The sequence below is a fragment of the Rhinolophus sinicus genome, chromosome 3 (assembly GCF_057876585.1).
Source record: "Rhinolophus sinicus isolate RSI-liver-muscle chromosome 3, RSI-T2T, whole genome shotgun sequence".
Lineage (NCBI taxonomy): Eukaryota > Metazoa > Chordata > Mammalia > Chiroptera > Rhinolophidae > Rhinolophus > Rhinolophus sinicus.
Genome location: NC_142503.1, coordinates 22960655 through 22976616, shown reverse-complemented (window position 1 = coordinate 22976616; position 15962 = coordinate 22960655). Strand labels below are relative to the sequence as shown.

At 41.9% G+C, this 15962-nt stretch overlaps 1 protein-coding gene across 2 annotated transcripts in view; it reads left to right on the top strand.

Moving 5' to 3' along the window:
- Window positions 1-5110, top strand: part of AGXT2 (alanine--glyoxylate aminotransferase 2) — a 40255-nt gene extending 35145 nt beyond the window's left edge. For both annotated transcript variants that reach the window (XM_019737289.3, XM_019737290.3), the window contains exon 14: window positions 3342-5110. In XM_019737289.3, coding sequence (XP_019592848.2) covers window positions 3342-3449 — 108 coding nt within the window. In that variant the 3' untranslated portion in view covers window positions 3450-5110. The remainder of the gene's footprint in view (window positions 1-3341) is intronic.
- The last annotated feature ends 10852 nt before the right edge of the window (window positions 5111-15962 follow it).

Genomic DNA, 15962 nt, shown 5'->3' with positions numbered 1-15962 from the left:
ATTAGTGGCCAATGGCTCACTGGTTACAGCTGACGGCCAACTAGCCACAGCTGATAGCCATGCAATCACAGTTGATGGCCATTTACTACCTGAGCCAGCACCTGTCTATGTGAGGCCGAGAGCCTGGAAACTACTTTCTGGGGCTCTGCCCCCACACTGGTAAAGCCATCAACCCCTAAACCCCTCACCAGGGACTGGCTCTGGGGCAGAGATTTAAGATTTAGGGTCATTTCTGCTTCTCCCCTAATTTGATCTTGTGGTTTGTCATCTTTCATTCCCATTTTAAGTGTCAGTCATTCTTCCCTGATCCATTCCTGTATCTCACTCCAGTCTGGTGAACACTCTTGCCTCATACTTCTCAGAGAAAATGGAAGCTATTAGGCAAGATCTCAATATAAATTCATCCGTTCGCACATCCATTTCTTGCCTCCTTTCCCGAAGTTTCAGAGAATGAGGTGTCACTCCTGCTCAGTTCTAGATTTTCTACCCGCTCTAGACCCTCAACACTCCCCCACCTCTGCTCAAGGAAACATCTGTGTTCTCTGGTATCTGCAACTTTTCCTCAACTTCTCCTCAGCCTGGAAACAAATAGGCTTAAAGCTCTCCCAGCCCAGATCAAACTGTACCACACAAAACTGAAATGAGCACTTTTGCTGGGACATGCTTGGTGAGATTTTTCCTCATCCTGGTCGCAAATAGCTTTCCGTACAAATCAAACAAAGTAATGATTAAAAATCCTAAGATGGGCAACTTCTAAAGATGTAAAACAATAGTTTACTTGCTTAGTTATTCCTTAGTAATGTGGCAAACACTTAAGTGCTAATTAGCATTTGCTATACTGGATACTCACGTTGCAATGATAAATAAGACCTGGTCTCTCCCTTCATGGAGCTGGCAGGAGAGAAAGACATACAAACAGAAAATTACCATATAGTAAGCTCATCCATAGCTATAAAATAGTGTATTATAGAGGGAATGAGAAGGGACTCCTAGGCCAGGCTTTCTGGCTATGCTGAGACTTAAGCCATGAGAAAGTCACTCAAAGCATGCATAGAAATACGGCAGAATGCAAAGAGCTACATGCTCACTAGTGTGGCTAGACCATACAGCTTGACGCAGTGAGTGGTCATAATAAGAAGCCTCACTACTGTCAGGCTCCGTTCTAAACTCTATGTATGTAACGACTCATTTAATGTTCTCAACAAGCCTATAAAGTAAGTAATATTGTTATCCTTACTTTACAGATGAAGAAAAAGACACAGAGAGGTTAAGTAAATTGCCCAAGTCACACAGCTAGTAAGTGGCAGGACCAGGATCCAAACTCAGGCAGTCTGATTTCTGAATATGTCCTCTGAGGAGGATAAGCCTGAGGAGTCAAGACTGGAGACCGGGAGTCCAGGTGGGGCTGATGATGCTGTTTGAACTGGAGCAGTAGTGGTAGTGACAGAGGAGATGCTCTGAAAACGATTCTGGAAGTGAAATAAATGCACAGGCCTTGGATATGAAGAATGCAGGGGAGTCAAGGACAAATCCCTCACGGCTACCTTGGTTGACGGAGGGTGAGAATGAGTTCGGCTTTGAACATGCTCCATTTCAGGGGTTTACGGACGTCCATTTCTACAGGCAAGGCTGTGGCTCAGAGGAAAGGATTGAGGGGAAGATCACAATTCGGGAGTCATCAGCATATAAGTGGTGACTGAAGACATCTCTGAGGGTGTCTAGATGAAAAATGCAGTGAAATGAGTCTAGAAACCTGTGCACCAACATTTAAAGGGCAGGGGGAGGAAAACGTGCCTTAGTTGGTGACAAAACAAGGGCGGAGAGGTGCGACAAGAGTTAGGAGAGTGTGGAGTCATGGATACAAGGCTGTAAGGAGGGTCAGGAAGAGGCACGGACCAAAGTGCCGAATGCAGCAGAGAAGTCCAGGAAAGACAAAGGGAGAAACACGTCATTGGATCCTGCACTAAGCAGGTCACTGGCAACTCTAGCTAGAGTGGTATCAGAAGGTGGGTCAGGGCAGAAACCAGGCCTCAGGGGGTCAAGACGTGAAGCGGGATGGCAGAGTGAAAAATGATGGCCAATAAGCATCAACCAGTCTTTTTAAAAAGTTTGGACAAGAGGATAGCCTTTGTACGGTAGCTAGAAGGGACCAGGGGGAGTCCACAGATTTTTCTTTGGTGTGGTTTGGATTTGGGTGGCTGTGAGAGCTGAAGCCTGCTTGCTTATAGACTGCGGGAGGGGCGGTCGAACAGAATTTGAAGATGCAAGAGAACGTGGGGATGTTTCCTGGAGTCAAGGTGATGGAAGTATCAAGGTCAAGAGCACAGATGACATTACTGGAGTTGAACAGGTTCAGACACCTCATTCTCTGAACCTTCAGGCCAGGATACAATAACCGATGTGGGAACAAACAAGTTTATAAAAAGATATTGTCTAACAGCTTCTGAGAAGCACGAAGCAAGACTGTCCATGAAATAGAGTCAGGTGCGTAGGAGTCAAGCAAAGACATTGAGAATAACAAAGGTTTAGAATGGGAAAGGAAGCTGACAGAGAACGAGAAAAATGTAGGGGACCAGCAGAAGTTAGAGAACCTGCATATCTAGTGGTGCCAGTCTGCCCAGCAGCTTGATTTTCTTTAACATTTCTCAACTACCTATGTTGGCGCAAAGCAGTTCACTTATAGCTTCGATCAGGGCCAGGACGTTGCGCTTGGGTACAGAAGCAGAACAGTGGAGATGCAAGCAAAGTAAAGGGGTAGACGAGAGAGTGGTTCAATCACCCATGTACTCCAAGCTGGGTAGGAGAGATCTGATTGGGGTGATAGGTCTGAAGATAATGGAGGGATGAGGAGACTGAAGTTTTCATGGAAAGGGCAGATGTAACGGGAATCGGAAATTGAATTATCCCCAGTGAAGAGGAGACTTACGGCGCTGGCCTTGGGTGTGACTGGATGAAGAGGAGCGAAGATGAAGGTTCTGGGAGTTGTGGCCATCCAGAAACTGAGAAGCTAGTTTGTTGGGTTGTACACACAGACATTGAGGTCACCCTCGGTGATGGCAGGAATGGAGTGTAGGTGGGTACCTAAGACGTCAGTGAAGACAGTGGGAGGACCTTGCCGGTGACAAAAAGAAAAAGGAGCAGAGCCTGATGGTACCAGACTTTTTAAGAGACTGGGGGGTAAATGGCCTGGGTACAGCGTTAGGGAGGAAGGAGCTCAACCCATGAGGGAAATGCAAGAAATGCCATAAGAGCGAGTTTGGGGATTCTTAGTTTAGTCCATTTCCTTGAAGTCACATTTAAGTCTCTGAGGATCGTTGCTCTATTTTTCTTTGTCTCCTCAGACATTCCGCATCGCGCCCCCGATGTGCATCACTAAACCAGAAGTTGATTTTGCAACGGAAGTACTTCGCTCTGCGTTAATCCAACACATGGAGAGAAGAGCCAAATAAAATTTAAAAAATAAAAAACCACAAGCCTCAAGAACTTCCCACTTATGTTTAGGAGTTAGTTTGAGGAATTTCAGAAGCACTGGTATAGGTTGTAAAAGGTGACTGCCTACGAGCCCTATCTGTTAACAGAGCCTCTATGCTGTTGAGCAATCCATCCTTCAGGAAAGGGTCTCTATCACTAGTGCAGAGAATAAATCCTAATTAGTCTAGGTTAGTTATGGTCATGTGCTTTCCCTTTGTGGCGATTGGCTTATGCATGATATGGGATGTATTGTAGGACAATGAATCCTGAAGTAAAATCTTTTGCGGAGGTGCCTTCAAGGAAAGGTCTCTTCATCCTTCGCTCTTCATCTCCACAAGAGATGTTTTCTCCTTGCACTGAAGCGTCATTTGTCATGATGGGACTCCTCCAACCACGTCACCCTATCTTGGGGCTGCTTGGTATATGAGATGATAAATTCACTGCACTGCACAAGCCTTTTCAACTTAAGTTTTCTGTCATTGCAGTCATAAGCATCCTGAGAAATGATGCAGAAAATACCCCAAATCCTTTAACTCCCTTAAAAATGCCTATCAGAGACTTCTCCATTTCCACTGTTATCATCCCATTGTGGACTAAACCCTCATTACTCCTATTGCAATTGTCTCCGATACGAGAATTTCCCAAACTTTGGTCATTAGAATGCACATTCATCATGTTTATTTTTTCCCCATATGTGTATAATATCTGTCTTAGAATTGACTTAATATTTTTCCTTAATTTGACTTTGTTCACTTAGATGTATTTGATCAAACCCTTTCCATACTTATAATAAATGAGGAATCAGTACTACGTGTCAGGACTAGAAAGTAATCATAGAAATAGAGTGAACACAAAGCAATGTAACTCAGTTCTAGAGAGATCTAGTTGCTTGCAGCTGTTCTCAGCCTGAGGCTAATTCTTTGTTCAAAAGGGAGATAGAGAGAATTTGGGGGGGCAGGGGGGTGGGTGTTGCTAAAAGATACAGGCAAAATGTGACATTCTGCTTAACACAAACAAAAGAGGGTCCACAGCACTGAAAGGAAAATAATTTTCTCAGCATGCAATGCGATGTTTATTTGAGCTGTGACCCAATTTGAAGCCATGTCGTAAAGGTCTGCTCCCTGAGGTGTCTCACTAACACATGCTATGCGTCACTGCCAGCTTTGTCTCCCTCAGGCCTTGACTTGAACATGCCATTCCTTTGCACAAAACCTTCCAGTTGCTCCCCATTGTCCCATGGATAAGATGGAAACCCATTAACAAGGAGCTCAACGCCCTCCAGTGTCCAATATCCAAAAACAGTAAACAACTAGACTTATGGGGGGGATCACTTCATAAAGTATATAAATGCCTAACCACTGAGCTGTATACCTAATTCACCTGTATACCTGTATACCACCAATACAAAATAACACTGAATGTCAACTACAATTTAAATATATATACTCACAGGATGTAAAGTACAGCATAGAGAATATGGTCAATAGTATTGCAATAGTTTTGTACCGTGTCAGAGGGGTAGTTGACCTGCTGGGGTTATCACTTTGTGAGGGATGTAAATGTCTAATCATTAGGTTGTTTTGTACACCTGAAACTAATAATAAACAAACAAATAAATAAATAATAAAATAAAGCAAAACAAAGCAAGTATTGCAAACCCGTTAGAATGCTCTGGTTGGACTCAGGGGGGAAAGTCATTGGATTAAGAGCTAAATGACCTGAATTCTAGTCAGTTCTTCCACATATTTGCTATAGATGACCTTGGCCAAGCTTTAACCTCGTTTGAATCTCATTTTGTTCCCAGGTATATCAATACTTGCCCTTCCTACCTGCTGATTTGTCTTGGGACTTGAGTAAGGTAATGGATATAAAAGGACTTTGCAAACTAATGAACTATGCAAATTGAAATGTCTCCCCTTCAAGCTACATTTCTCTTCTTTCCTGCATTACAAAATCTCCCAAGAGCAGTTCTGGGGACACCATTTATATTTTCTTGCCCCCCTGTCCGTGCTTCAACCGCTAGAATCTCATTCCTGCCTCTCATTTCTTGGAAGCTGCCTTCTCAAAAGGCCACCAGAGACTTCCTATGGCCAAAACTTAGTGTTTCCTTGGAATGTTCTTTCGAAACAACTGCTCCTTCTTTAATACGGTTTCCTTGGCTTCTGCAACGTGATCCTTCTATCTCAGGTGGCCCCTTCTCTCTCTCTCTCTCTCTCTGTCCTGGCAACTACTCCTCTACAAGGTTCTGTCCTGGGCCATCGCTCCTTCCATGCTATGCTCTCTTCTCTATCATCCACCTCAGAAATTTCACCTATCGTGCCCATGCTGACTGACTTCCATATATTCATCTTCTGTCTCAACCGTTTTTCTGAGCCCAACCCCAAGACTCTAGCTGTCTGGACACGTTCATTTGGCTGTCACAAGGACACTTCAAATTAAATATTTCTAACACAAAACGTACTAAATATCTCTCCTCCAATGAATGCCTTCTTGATTAATGGCACCCATTTTGTTTCAGGCTCAAACTTTAGGCCATTAATTTTCTCCAAGTTACCTTTTTGCCCTTCATATGACTCAGTCTCATGAATACTTTCTATAACCTAATTTTTCTGCCTTAACTGGGCCATCAACATCTGCCTCTTAACTGGTATCCTGGACTCCTTCCCAATCCATCCTTTACACTGATAACCAAAGTCACTTACTAAAAAGATAAATATGACCACATCTCGTATCTCTTGAAGCCTTTGAGGGCTCCCTGTTGCCTATGGAACAAAGCACAAACTCCAACTATTATGGCATTCAAAACCCTTCACAATTTGTTCCCAAACCACTTTTTCCAGCTTCACTCCTGACGTTTTTTCCATGCCATGCATCCTGGTTCTTTGCTCCTATAGTTCACTCTACCTGGACTGTTCTTCCCCTTTCTTTTTGTCAGTGGAAATTATGGGGTCAGAGAGATTAGACACAAAAGCCAACCCTTATTTCTTAAGTTATTCTTCAAGGCCTTCCCACTTTCAATATTTCTTTTCTTTTACTTAAAAGGAAAGGACATTAAAAATAAATTTATGACAACCATTTCAAAATTGGAAGAGAACACAATAAAACCCAAATTTAAAACAAAGTAAGTTTTCATGCCTAAGCCACGGCCACGGCCCCTGCCAGCGCTAGGACATGCTGTCCTAACAGAAGGGAGCTATAGTATTTCATTGTTCAGATAAATTCACAGGACTTATTCCTTGTGGCTTCTGGAGTCCTACAGGATTTTGTGTATACCTAACAGTATACCCTATTAATGTCCCACCCACAGGGAACACTGAAGAGGAAAAGCCAGCAATGGAATTCCGAAAGGTAGCCAGGCTGTGGGTCTCATTCCTTGACTATGAAGGTTGCATGGATCTGTCTGAGGGCCTGTTAGTCAGGATAAACTGCAAATCCCCACTTGACAAGCAGTTGGGGCTTTAAGATGCATAAACCATCAGGAGGAAGTGGGAAGGGCAAAAATGGTGGCCCAAGAGCGTGTAGTCATTTCTTTCACTAGTTTATCAACATGTTGGTTTCCTACTTCTTTCCATTTGGAACTGTGGGCAGGAGTTTAGCACCATTGTTTCTCTCCCTTCCATTTTCTGCTCTCCCCACAGGAGGTGGGATGTCAGCCAGCTTACATAAGGCAAGGAGCCCACATTCTTGCCAAGCTCTTTTTTACTTCCTTTCTTGTGAAAACTGTCTAAAGTAAAGATAACGAACACTCAGCTCAAGGAAACTTTTTTCCACACAAGGAACATATTGACAGTTAATCACGTGATGAGAAGATAACATTAAAATGTTGGCAACTATTCAAAAACCCTTGGAATGTCAATCCACCCAGGAAGGAGTAACTTTTTTAAAAAGAGTCCCTTCAAGCTCTGGTTATACCATGAATAATAATTATTATAAACAGATAGAAAACAACACTTGTAAATTGGTAATACAGTAATAAACTATGTTCTGACTTATGTTATAAAGCTCCATCTTTTACATCAGTGTAGATTTTAACTCTCCAGTAAGTCAAGCTAACCGCAAAAAGTATGAGAGAACTTCGTTCTTCTTCCACTTTTAGATCCCATTTAAATCTCACCTTTCCTGCAAATAACAACAAAAAAATACCAGAAAGCATCACAACCTTTGCCACTTCATCATCAGAGTGTTCACGCCAGAGCATTGTAATCATTATTCAGAAGTTGGTTTAAGAGCTGCTGGCTGAAGCCTCACTTCCAACCGAGGCACAGTCAGAATGGCAGAGCTTTGCCCTATTAAAAACTGGAGGAGGAGCATCGTACAACACAAAGTATCGCAACAAGAGCAGGAGGTCCACTAACTTAGTAGGAGAGAAGACACAGAAACAAAAGCTTAATTCTACCAATCCTTTTAGATAGAGTAGGCGAACCTGGGTCTGACACATAGAACGGAAAGCGTCATGCTAGTCACACATGCTGAGAACAGCCATGAAAACTGATGTCAGGAACAGTTTAATCAAGAAATGGTTAGGGAGGTCATCGCAGAGAGCAGCTAATGAAAACACGAACTTTTAATTAGATGGGACAACACAATGCAATGGAGGGATTTTGCCAACTCTCCAGTTGATTTGTTTTAGGTAAATTAACCTCTCTGACCTGAAGCTTTCTTGGGTCCAAAAAGAGGATAACAGAACCCCATGGAAAACTTGTGAGGATTTAAATAAGAAAATACATGGGCAGCTGCTCAATTAATATGAACTCTTTCCTTAGCATCGCTTTCTTTTTACACAGAACTTTCTCAGGTGGCGCTTGGCTCTCACCATCGTGGGCTAATGTTTATTCTTGTGTATACATCTTATCTCCCTAACCAGACTCTAAACTACTGGCAGGGTGACCTTGTCTTCTCCATATACTTAAGGCCTAACGCAGGGCTCCTCACAGAAAGGCAAATACTAACTCCTAATGGTGCTGTGTGCATTTTATCGTAGATGCTACAATGCCACCAACAGTTTAAAGTGGCAATTAGCCCACCTGAAATAAAGAATTAGCCACCTGATAAGGCTTTTATATGTATGTGTGTGTGTATTCAGAAACATATATATGTATGCACAATGTATATATAATGTATATTTAGAAACATGTATAATATATAATTAAAAACATAAAATATATTAAAATATGTATTTAGAAATCTCATGCATTGGCTTTTGTTTAGTTTGCTCCCTGATGCTGGCATACCCCAGAGATTTTTACCTTGACCCTTTTTTTTTCCCCTCTCTGTATACTACATCTGGGTCGTTTTCATCCATTATCCATGTTGGCTTTACTATCCAGATGCTGAGAATTCCCAAACATATCTCCAAGGCAACCTGCCCCCGGCTTGAGGACTCACATTGCCAGCAATCCTTGACCATCCTCCCCTGGGTACCTACTACATCCTCTTCCTCCTCCCTGGGGCGCCTCTGCTCCCCTGGCGAGGTAGTATTTGAGCCAACTGACTTCTTTGTTGTCTACGTCTGGTGCCAGTAATTCCCCCACCCACCCACACTAGTCTTCAAACTTCTGATTCTTGCTTGCCTCCCTGCCATTCCTGCTGATCGCAGCTTTCTCGCCTCCCCTAACTGCCCCAGCTCTGGCTGTCATGGCTGAGTGGGACAGCGTCATTGCTGGCTCCTGGCACTCTCTGGCCTCCATTATCCTGCTTATTGCTCTGTTTCCTCCCTTGTCACATTGCCCAGACTGACAATCAATACCTCATCCTCATCCACGTGAGAGTTAAGCAGTGGCTGACGCTGTTACCTAACTCTTTCTCTGGCCCAGCTAAAAGCCCCAACTTGCAGGCATCACTGATTGCTACTTGAAGCAATTTTTTAAAAAGCAAGAGGTAGGAGGGGAGAGTGGAAATTAAGCTAGAAATAAAATATTTTTAGGATCTCTTTTCTTCCTCTGACCGTACTGGGAGTGAGGAAAATGAATATAGTACATGAACTCTAGCAGAGATGTCATTAAAAACCAGTGTTCCAGCTGAGCTGGTCTTCAGCTACTTCCATTCAGCACCACCACCCACCAGGCCCTGGTGCAGAGGCCTGATCCATGCTCCTCAGGTGGCCCTACCAACCTGAGCCGGAGGGTCCTCTTAATTCTTTGTAACATTCCTGGAATTAACTCCTAGACTCTGGGAGCAGTCTCCAGTAAACCCCTGCTTCTATTCATTCATTCATTTATTCATTCATTCACTCATTCATTTATTTTAGCAATATCCCACCCTCCATCCTCTTTTTGGCACGGAGCTCCTTCCCTTCCCAGGAGCATTGCATTCCTCGACCATCCCCTCTTCTGACACTTCTTCAAGCAGAACCTTTACACCCAGAATCAGCTCTTCCCTTATGCCTCTAACCCTTCCAGAGGGATGGTGGGCAGAGGCGAACAGTTTTGGTACAAGGAAGCAAAATATACTTTCATTCAATCCTTTTAGTGCAGCAAAGACAGGGAAGAAAACAGTTTAGTTTCTGTAGTAAAGTTTTGAAAATTATGATTTTGCTACTCTTAAAAATATCTATCAGATATGCGTGCTGTAATGTGCACAATTTTAAAAGACTATATTTGAAAATGAAGAACCAAGTTAGAGGACTCACACTTCCTGATTTCAAAACTTACTACAGGAGGAGACAACCAAGATGGCGCAGTAGGTAAACATTGTGCTTACCTTCTCTCACAACTACATCTAAATTACAACTAAACTACAAAACAACCATTATTGAGAATCACCTAAAATCAAGCTGAACTGAAGCCCGTCAGCTAAGGATGCACAAAAGAAGCCTGATACGAGGGTCAGAGATGTGGAACTGGCTGGTCCCACACCTGCGTGTGACCATTAAAAGAGTGAAAGGTCCCAGCCTCACCCCAGCCCAGGGTTCCATTGCCGGGGAGAGAAGACCCCATAATTTCTGGTTCTGGCTGAGTGAGACAGAGGGCGGCTGCACTACCAAGTGCTCCTCTTAAAGGGACCATGCACACGGGCAGTCCAGGGGCAGCAGCTGGAAATGTGGCAGACACACATGGTGGGGAATTGAGTTGTCTAACTTCGGATGGGGGTGCAGAGACAGCTTTCTCCTGGATGGAAGAGCTGGCAGAGGCCATTGTTTCTTTGCTGAACTCACCCCTTTCCTGTGGGCATGCAGACAGAGGCAGCTGTCATTTCTTGTCTCCATTATTCATTCCCCACAACCTGGCAACTCAAGACCTGGCCCGGCCCAACTATCAGGCACACTCAAGCTGCTTCCAGTAGCTTTTTTGTGCACACCACCTGCCTTGGCTTAACAGCACTTTCCTGGGATCTCTCAAAGACAAGCAGCATCTGGCTTGAACATGTCCTGTACCTCTGGCTGAGCAGCCCTAAGTATGGCACTAGCAGCAGCCGACCTTGGTTCATGGCTTGGCCTCTCAAGACACTTCCAAGCAAAGCATGGGAGGCAGCCATCTGTGGATTTGTTTGTGGCTCCTGCCAGGTGGATCCGGGTGGGGCATGGGCTGTGGCTGAACTTGACCTACAGAGGATCCCCTCTAAGGTGGTCCTGGGGCTAGTGCCTCCAGTGGCCAGCTTCAAAATGAGCTGGAGCATTATCCAACCACCTTCAAGTACAACACACCCAAGGGGCAGATTGGGCAGGCACCAGAGTCCTGCTGAGGCAGATCCTGCTCTATAGGATCAGCCCCTGCACAACAACTCTTCCACTGTAGTCAAGGCCAGTCCTCACAACCAGGGACACCAAGGGGCAGTCCCTCCCATTAATGTGCAGTTATCAACCAAGGCTCAACTACAGAGGAGGGTACACACAACCCACACAAGGGACATACCTGGAGTGCATGGCTCAAGTGACCAGAAAAGACTGCGCCACTTGACCTCACAGCACACCTAGTACATAAGGCCACTCTACTAAGACCAGAAGATATAGCAGCCCTACTTAATACATAGAAATAAACACAAGGAGGCAGCCAAAATGGGGAGACAAAGAAACATGTCCCAAATAAAAGAACAGAACAAAGCTCCAGAAAAAGACCTAAGAGAACTGGAGATAAGCAATCTATCAGATGTAGAGTTCCAAACACTGGTTATAAGAATGCTCAGTGATCTCAGGGAGAACTTCAACAGAGAGATAGGAAGCATAAAAATGGAGATGGAAACCATTAAAAAGAACCAGTCAGAAATAAAGAACACAATAACAGAAATGAAGAATATATTACAGGGAATCAACAGATTAGATGAAGCAGAGGATCCAACCAGCAATGTAGAAGATAAGGTAGCAGGAAACAGCCAACAAGAACAGAAAAAAAAAAAAAAAATCCAAACACTTGAGGAAAACTTAAGGGGCCTCCAGGACAATATCAAGCATACCAAGATTCACATTATAGGAGTACCACAAGGAGAAGAGAGTGAGCAAGGAAGTGACAACCTATTTGAAGAGATAATGACAGAAAACTTCCCTAACCTAGTGAAGGAAATAGACATACAAGCCCAGGAAGTGCAGAGTCCCAAACAGGCCCACACCAAGGCACATCATAATTAAAATACCAAAGATTAAAGACAAAGAGAGTCTTAAAAACAGCAAGAGAAAAGCAGTTAGTTACCTACAAGGGAGCCCCCGTAAGACTGGCAACTGATTTCTCAACAGAAACTTTGCAGGCAAGAAGGGATTGGCAGGAAATATTCCAAGTGATGAAAAGCAACAACATACAACCAAGATTACTCTACCCAGCAAAACTATCATTTAGAACTGAAGGACAGATAAGGAGCTTCCCAGACAAGAAAAAGTTGAAGGAGCTCATCATCACCAAACCGGTATTACAAGGAATCTTAGAGGGATTTCTTTTAAGATGGGAGGGGGTTAAGGACTGGTGAAAGCGGAAGGAATTAAGAAGTACATATTGGTTGTTATACAGTAGTCATGGGGATGTAGGGTACAGCATAAGGAATACAGTCAATAATATTGTAATAACTAGGTATGGTCCCAGATAGGTACTAGATCTATCAGGGTGATAGATGGGAATGGGGTTGGGGACAGGGTGAAAAAGTTGAAGGCATTAAGAAATACAAATTGGTAGTTAATGCTATATAAGAAATATAATCAACAATGTTGTAAAGGTCATGTAAGGTGCCAGATGGTCACTGGACTTATCAGGGGGATCACTTCATAAACTGTGTAGATGCCTGATCAATGCACTATACACCTGAGTCTGAAGCAAAATAATATCGAATGTCAACTATAACTAAATATATAGGTATATATAGTCACAGGATGTGGAATACAACATTGAAAAGAGAGTCAGTGGTATTGTAACAGCTATATGAAATGTCAGAGGGGTAGTACCCTGTCTCCCCCAAAATAAGACCTAGCCGAACAATCAGCTCTAATGCGTCTTTTGGAGCAAAATTTAATATAAGACTTGGTATTATATTATATTATATTAATTATATTATATTATATTATATTATATTATATTATATTATATTATATTATATTATATTATATTATTATTATATCCAGTGTTATAGTAAAATAAGACTGGGTCTTACATTAATTTTTGCTCCAAAAGACACATTAGAGCTGATTGTCTGGCTAGGTCTTATTTTCAGGGAAACACGGTAGCTTGGGGTGGGGGTTTAAATGTCTAACTATTATGTTGCTCTTTACACCTGAAACTAATTTAAAAAAAAAAAAAAACTACAAAGCTACAGTAATTGAAACAGTGAGGTACTAACATAAGGAGAGACATATAGGCCAACAGAATAAAACAGAAAGCCCAGAAATAAACCCTTGCATATATGGTCAATTAATCTTTGACAAGAGTGCCAAGCCCATTCAAAGGAGGAAGAATAATCTTTTCAACAAAAGGTTCTGGGAAAACTGGATATCTACATGCAAAAAACTGAAGTTGAACCCTTCCCTTACAACATATGCAAAAAATAACTAAAAATGGATTAAAGACTTAACCATAAGAGCTAGAACTATAAAACTCTTACAAGAAAACATAAGTAAAAATCTTCATGACATCAGATTTGACAATAATGTCTTGGTTATGGCAACAAAAGAAAAAATAGATAAATTGGGTCTATTTAAAATTAAAACTTTTGTGTATCAAAGGGCACTATCAATAGAATGAAAAGATAGCCCACAGTATGGGACAATGTATTTGCAAATCATATATCTGATTAGGGCTAAATATCCAGAATATATAAAGAACTCCTACAACTTAACAACAACAAAACAACCCAGTTCAAAAATGGGCAAAGGACTTGACTAGACATTTCTCCAATGATGATATATAAATGCCAATAAGCACATTTTTAAAAAATGCTCAACACCACTAGTCATTAGAGAAATGAGAATCAAAACCACAATGAGATACCACTTATACCATTTATTATACCATTAGGATATCTATTAAGAAAAAAAAAAAGAACAAGTGTTGGTGGAGATATGTAGAAATTAGAACCCCTGTGCATTGCTAGTGGGAATGTTTTCTGTTACGGAAAACAGTATGGTAGTGCCCCAGAAAGTTAAACACGGAATTACCATACAATCACTTCTGGGTATATACCCAAAACAATCGAAAGCAGGGATTCAAGCAGATATTTGTACAATTGTGTTCATAGCAGCATAATTCAGAATAACTAAAAGGTGAAAACAAACCAGATGCTATCATTGGATGAAAGGATAAACAAAATGTGATATCCTGTTGGAATAGCACACAATGGTATAGTGTTCAGTCTTTAAAACAAAGGAAATTCTGACACACACTAAAACATAGATGAATCTTGAAAACATTATAAGTAAACCAGTCACAAAAGGACAAATATTATATGATTCCATTTATATGAAGTAACTGGTGTAGTCAAATTCATAGAGATAGAAAGTAGACGTTACCAAGAGTTGAGGGTGGGAGGGGAGGAAAACATGGGAAATTATTGTTTAATAGGCACAGAGTTTCTATTTGGGATGACAAAAAAGTTCTGAGAATGGATAGTGGTGACAGTTGTGCAACACTGTGAATGTGCTTAATACCTCTGAATTGTACACTTGAAAAATGATTAAATGGTAAATTTTACAAGAATTTTTTAAAGTTTTGAAAAGAATATATTTCTGTATGGGGAGCATTTCTTCCAGCAAGAATAGAGTGAAAAATTAATATAGAGATTTAGATTTCATAAATGAATGTAAAGACGGAGAGATTTAGTTGCTTTAAAGTAAATAGACTCACTTCTCTATATCTAGATGAGAAAAAAGTGTTTACTGTAGCACAGAGAACTCGTGTCTGTTCTTCATGTATGAGTTTCCTGATACCAGACAGTGGTCCTGAATCCTTCTCGGAACAAGAGAAGGTACCAACACTTGTGTAAATAAATGTAAGCACTAGCAGTGGTGCCCGGTTCACTGTCCACTGAGCGCCATTATCAAAGTAGGGGAAGAATCTTCTCCCCGAAGCAAGTTCTCTCATCTGTAAAATGAGCAGGTTGAACTAGATAGATAAACTCAGAGGTCCATATCAGTGCTAGCATTTTGCTACTCACTTAAATTTTAAAGAAGCAGCAGGGCACAGTAAGAGGGCTTCGATAAAGTCTTTCCAGGGGATAGAACTGAAATGAGATCTTGAAGTGCCTGAGTTCGGTGACGTTGGAGCACTGCAGACTTGTTCATCCTCGAGTTCTAAGGTCTCCTGGAACAACAAGCATATTCCTAAGTGGCTGTAAACATGCCGGAGATGTGGGAAACTGGAAAGTGAGTCTCACAGACCTGGGAATATTGCAGACTTCCTGGCCTTGAAGGCATCAGTAAATGTCTCAGGCTCCTCTTGAATGCTCCACACCACGCATAGGCTGGGCACAGAGCAAACTCCAATGAATCCGTATTAATTATGGTTTCTCGGCATTCTACCAGCCAATCTGCGCTTAGATTACATTGTTTTGCATCCTATGATGAAGTGCCCATGGCACATAAGTTAAGTCCCAGGCACAAATGATAAATGATTCAGCTGAAGGGGAAATTTCACTTAATAAGGTTACTAAAAATAAGTAAAGCTTTAGATATTAAGGCTTCCACAAAGATAATGGATCAATCTGTAAAATTCCAAACACAGGCTAATTTAAAAATGTATAATGCTACTATTAGAGCCTCCCCCCTAAAGGGTGATGACTTTGGCATTACTCACTTATCTCCTGAGGTATGGCTGTGCTAACACTGATAGGCTGACAAAGGATTAAACTTGAGGTTAATTAAATTTTAAAGAAAATAAGACCTGGGTCTAACAAGCTAAAGTTTCCATTGGAAAATGGATCATGGGGTCCAAAATATTCTGGAAATAATATGCACAGCTAGTATGAAATTCTAAAAGTACAAACAAGTATACAATGAAAAGGAAGAATCCAGTCTGTACCTCTTCTCCCCATCACCTGACTCACCTCACAAGGATGGGTGGCCACTGTAAATGGTCCTTCAACCA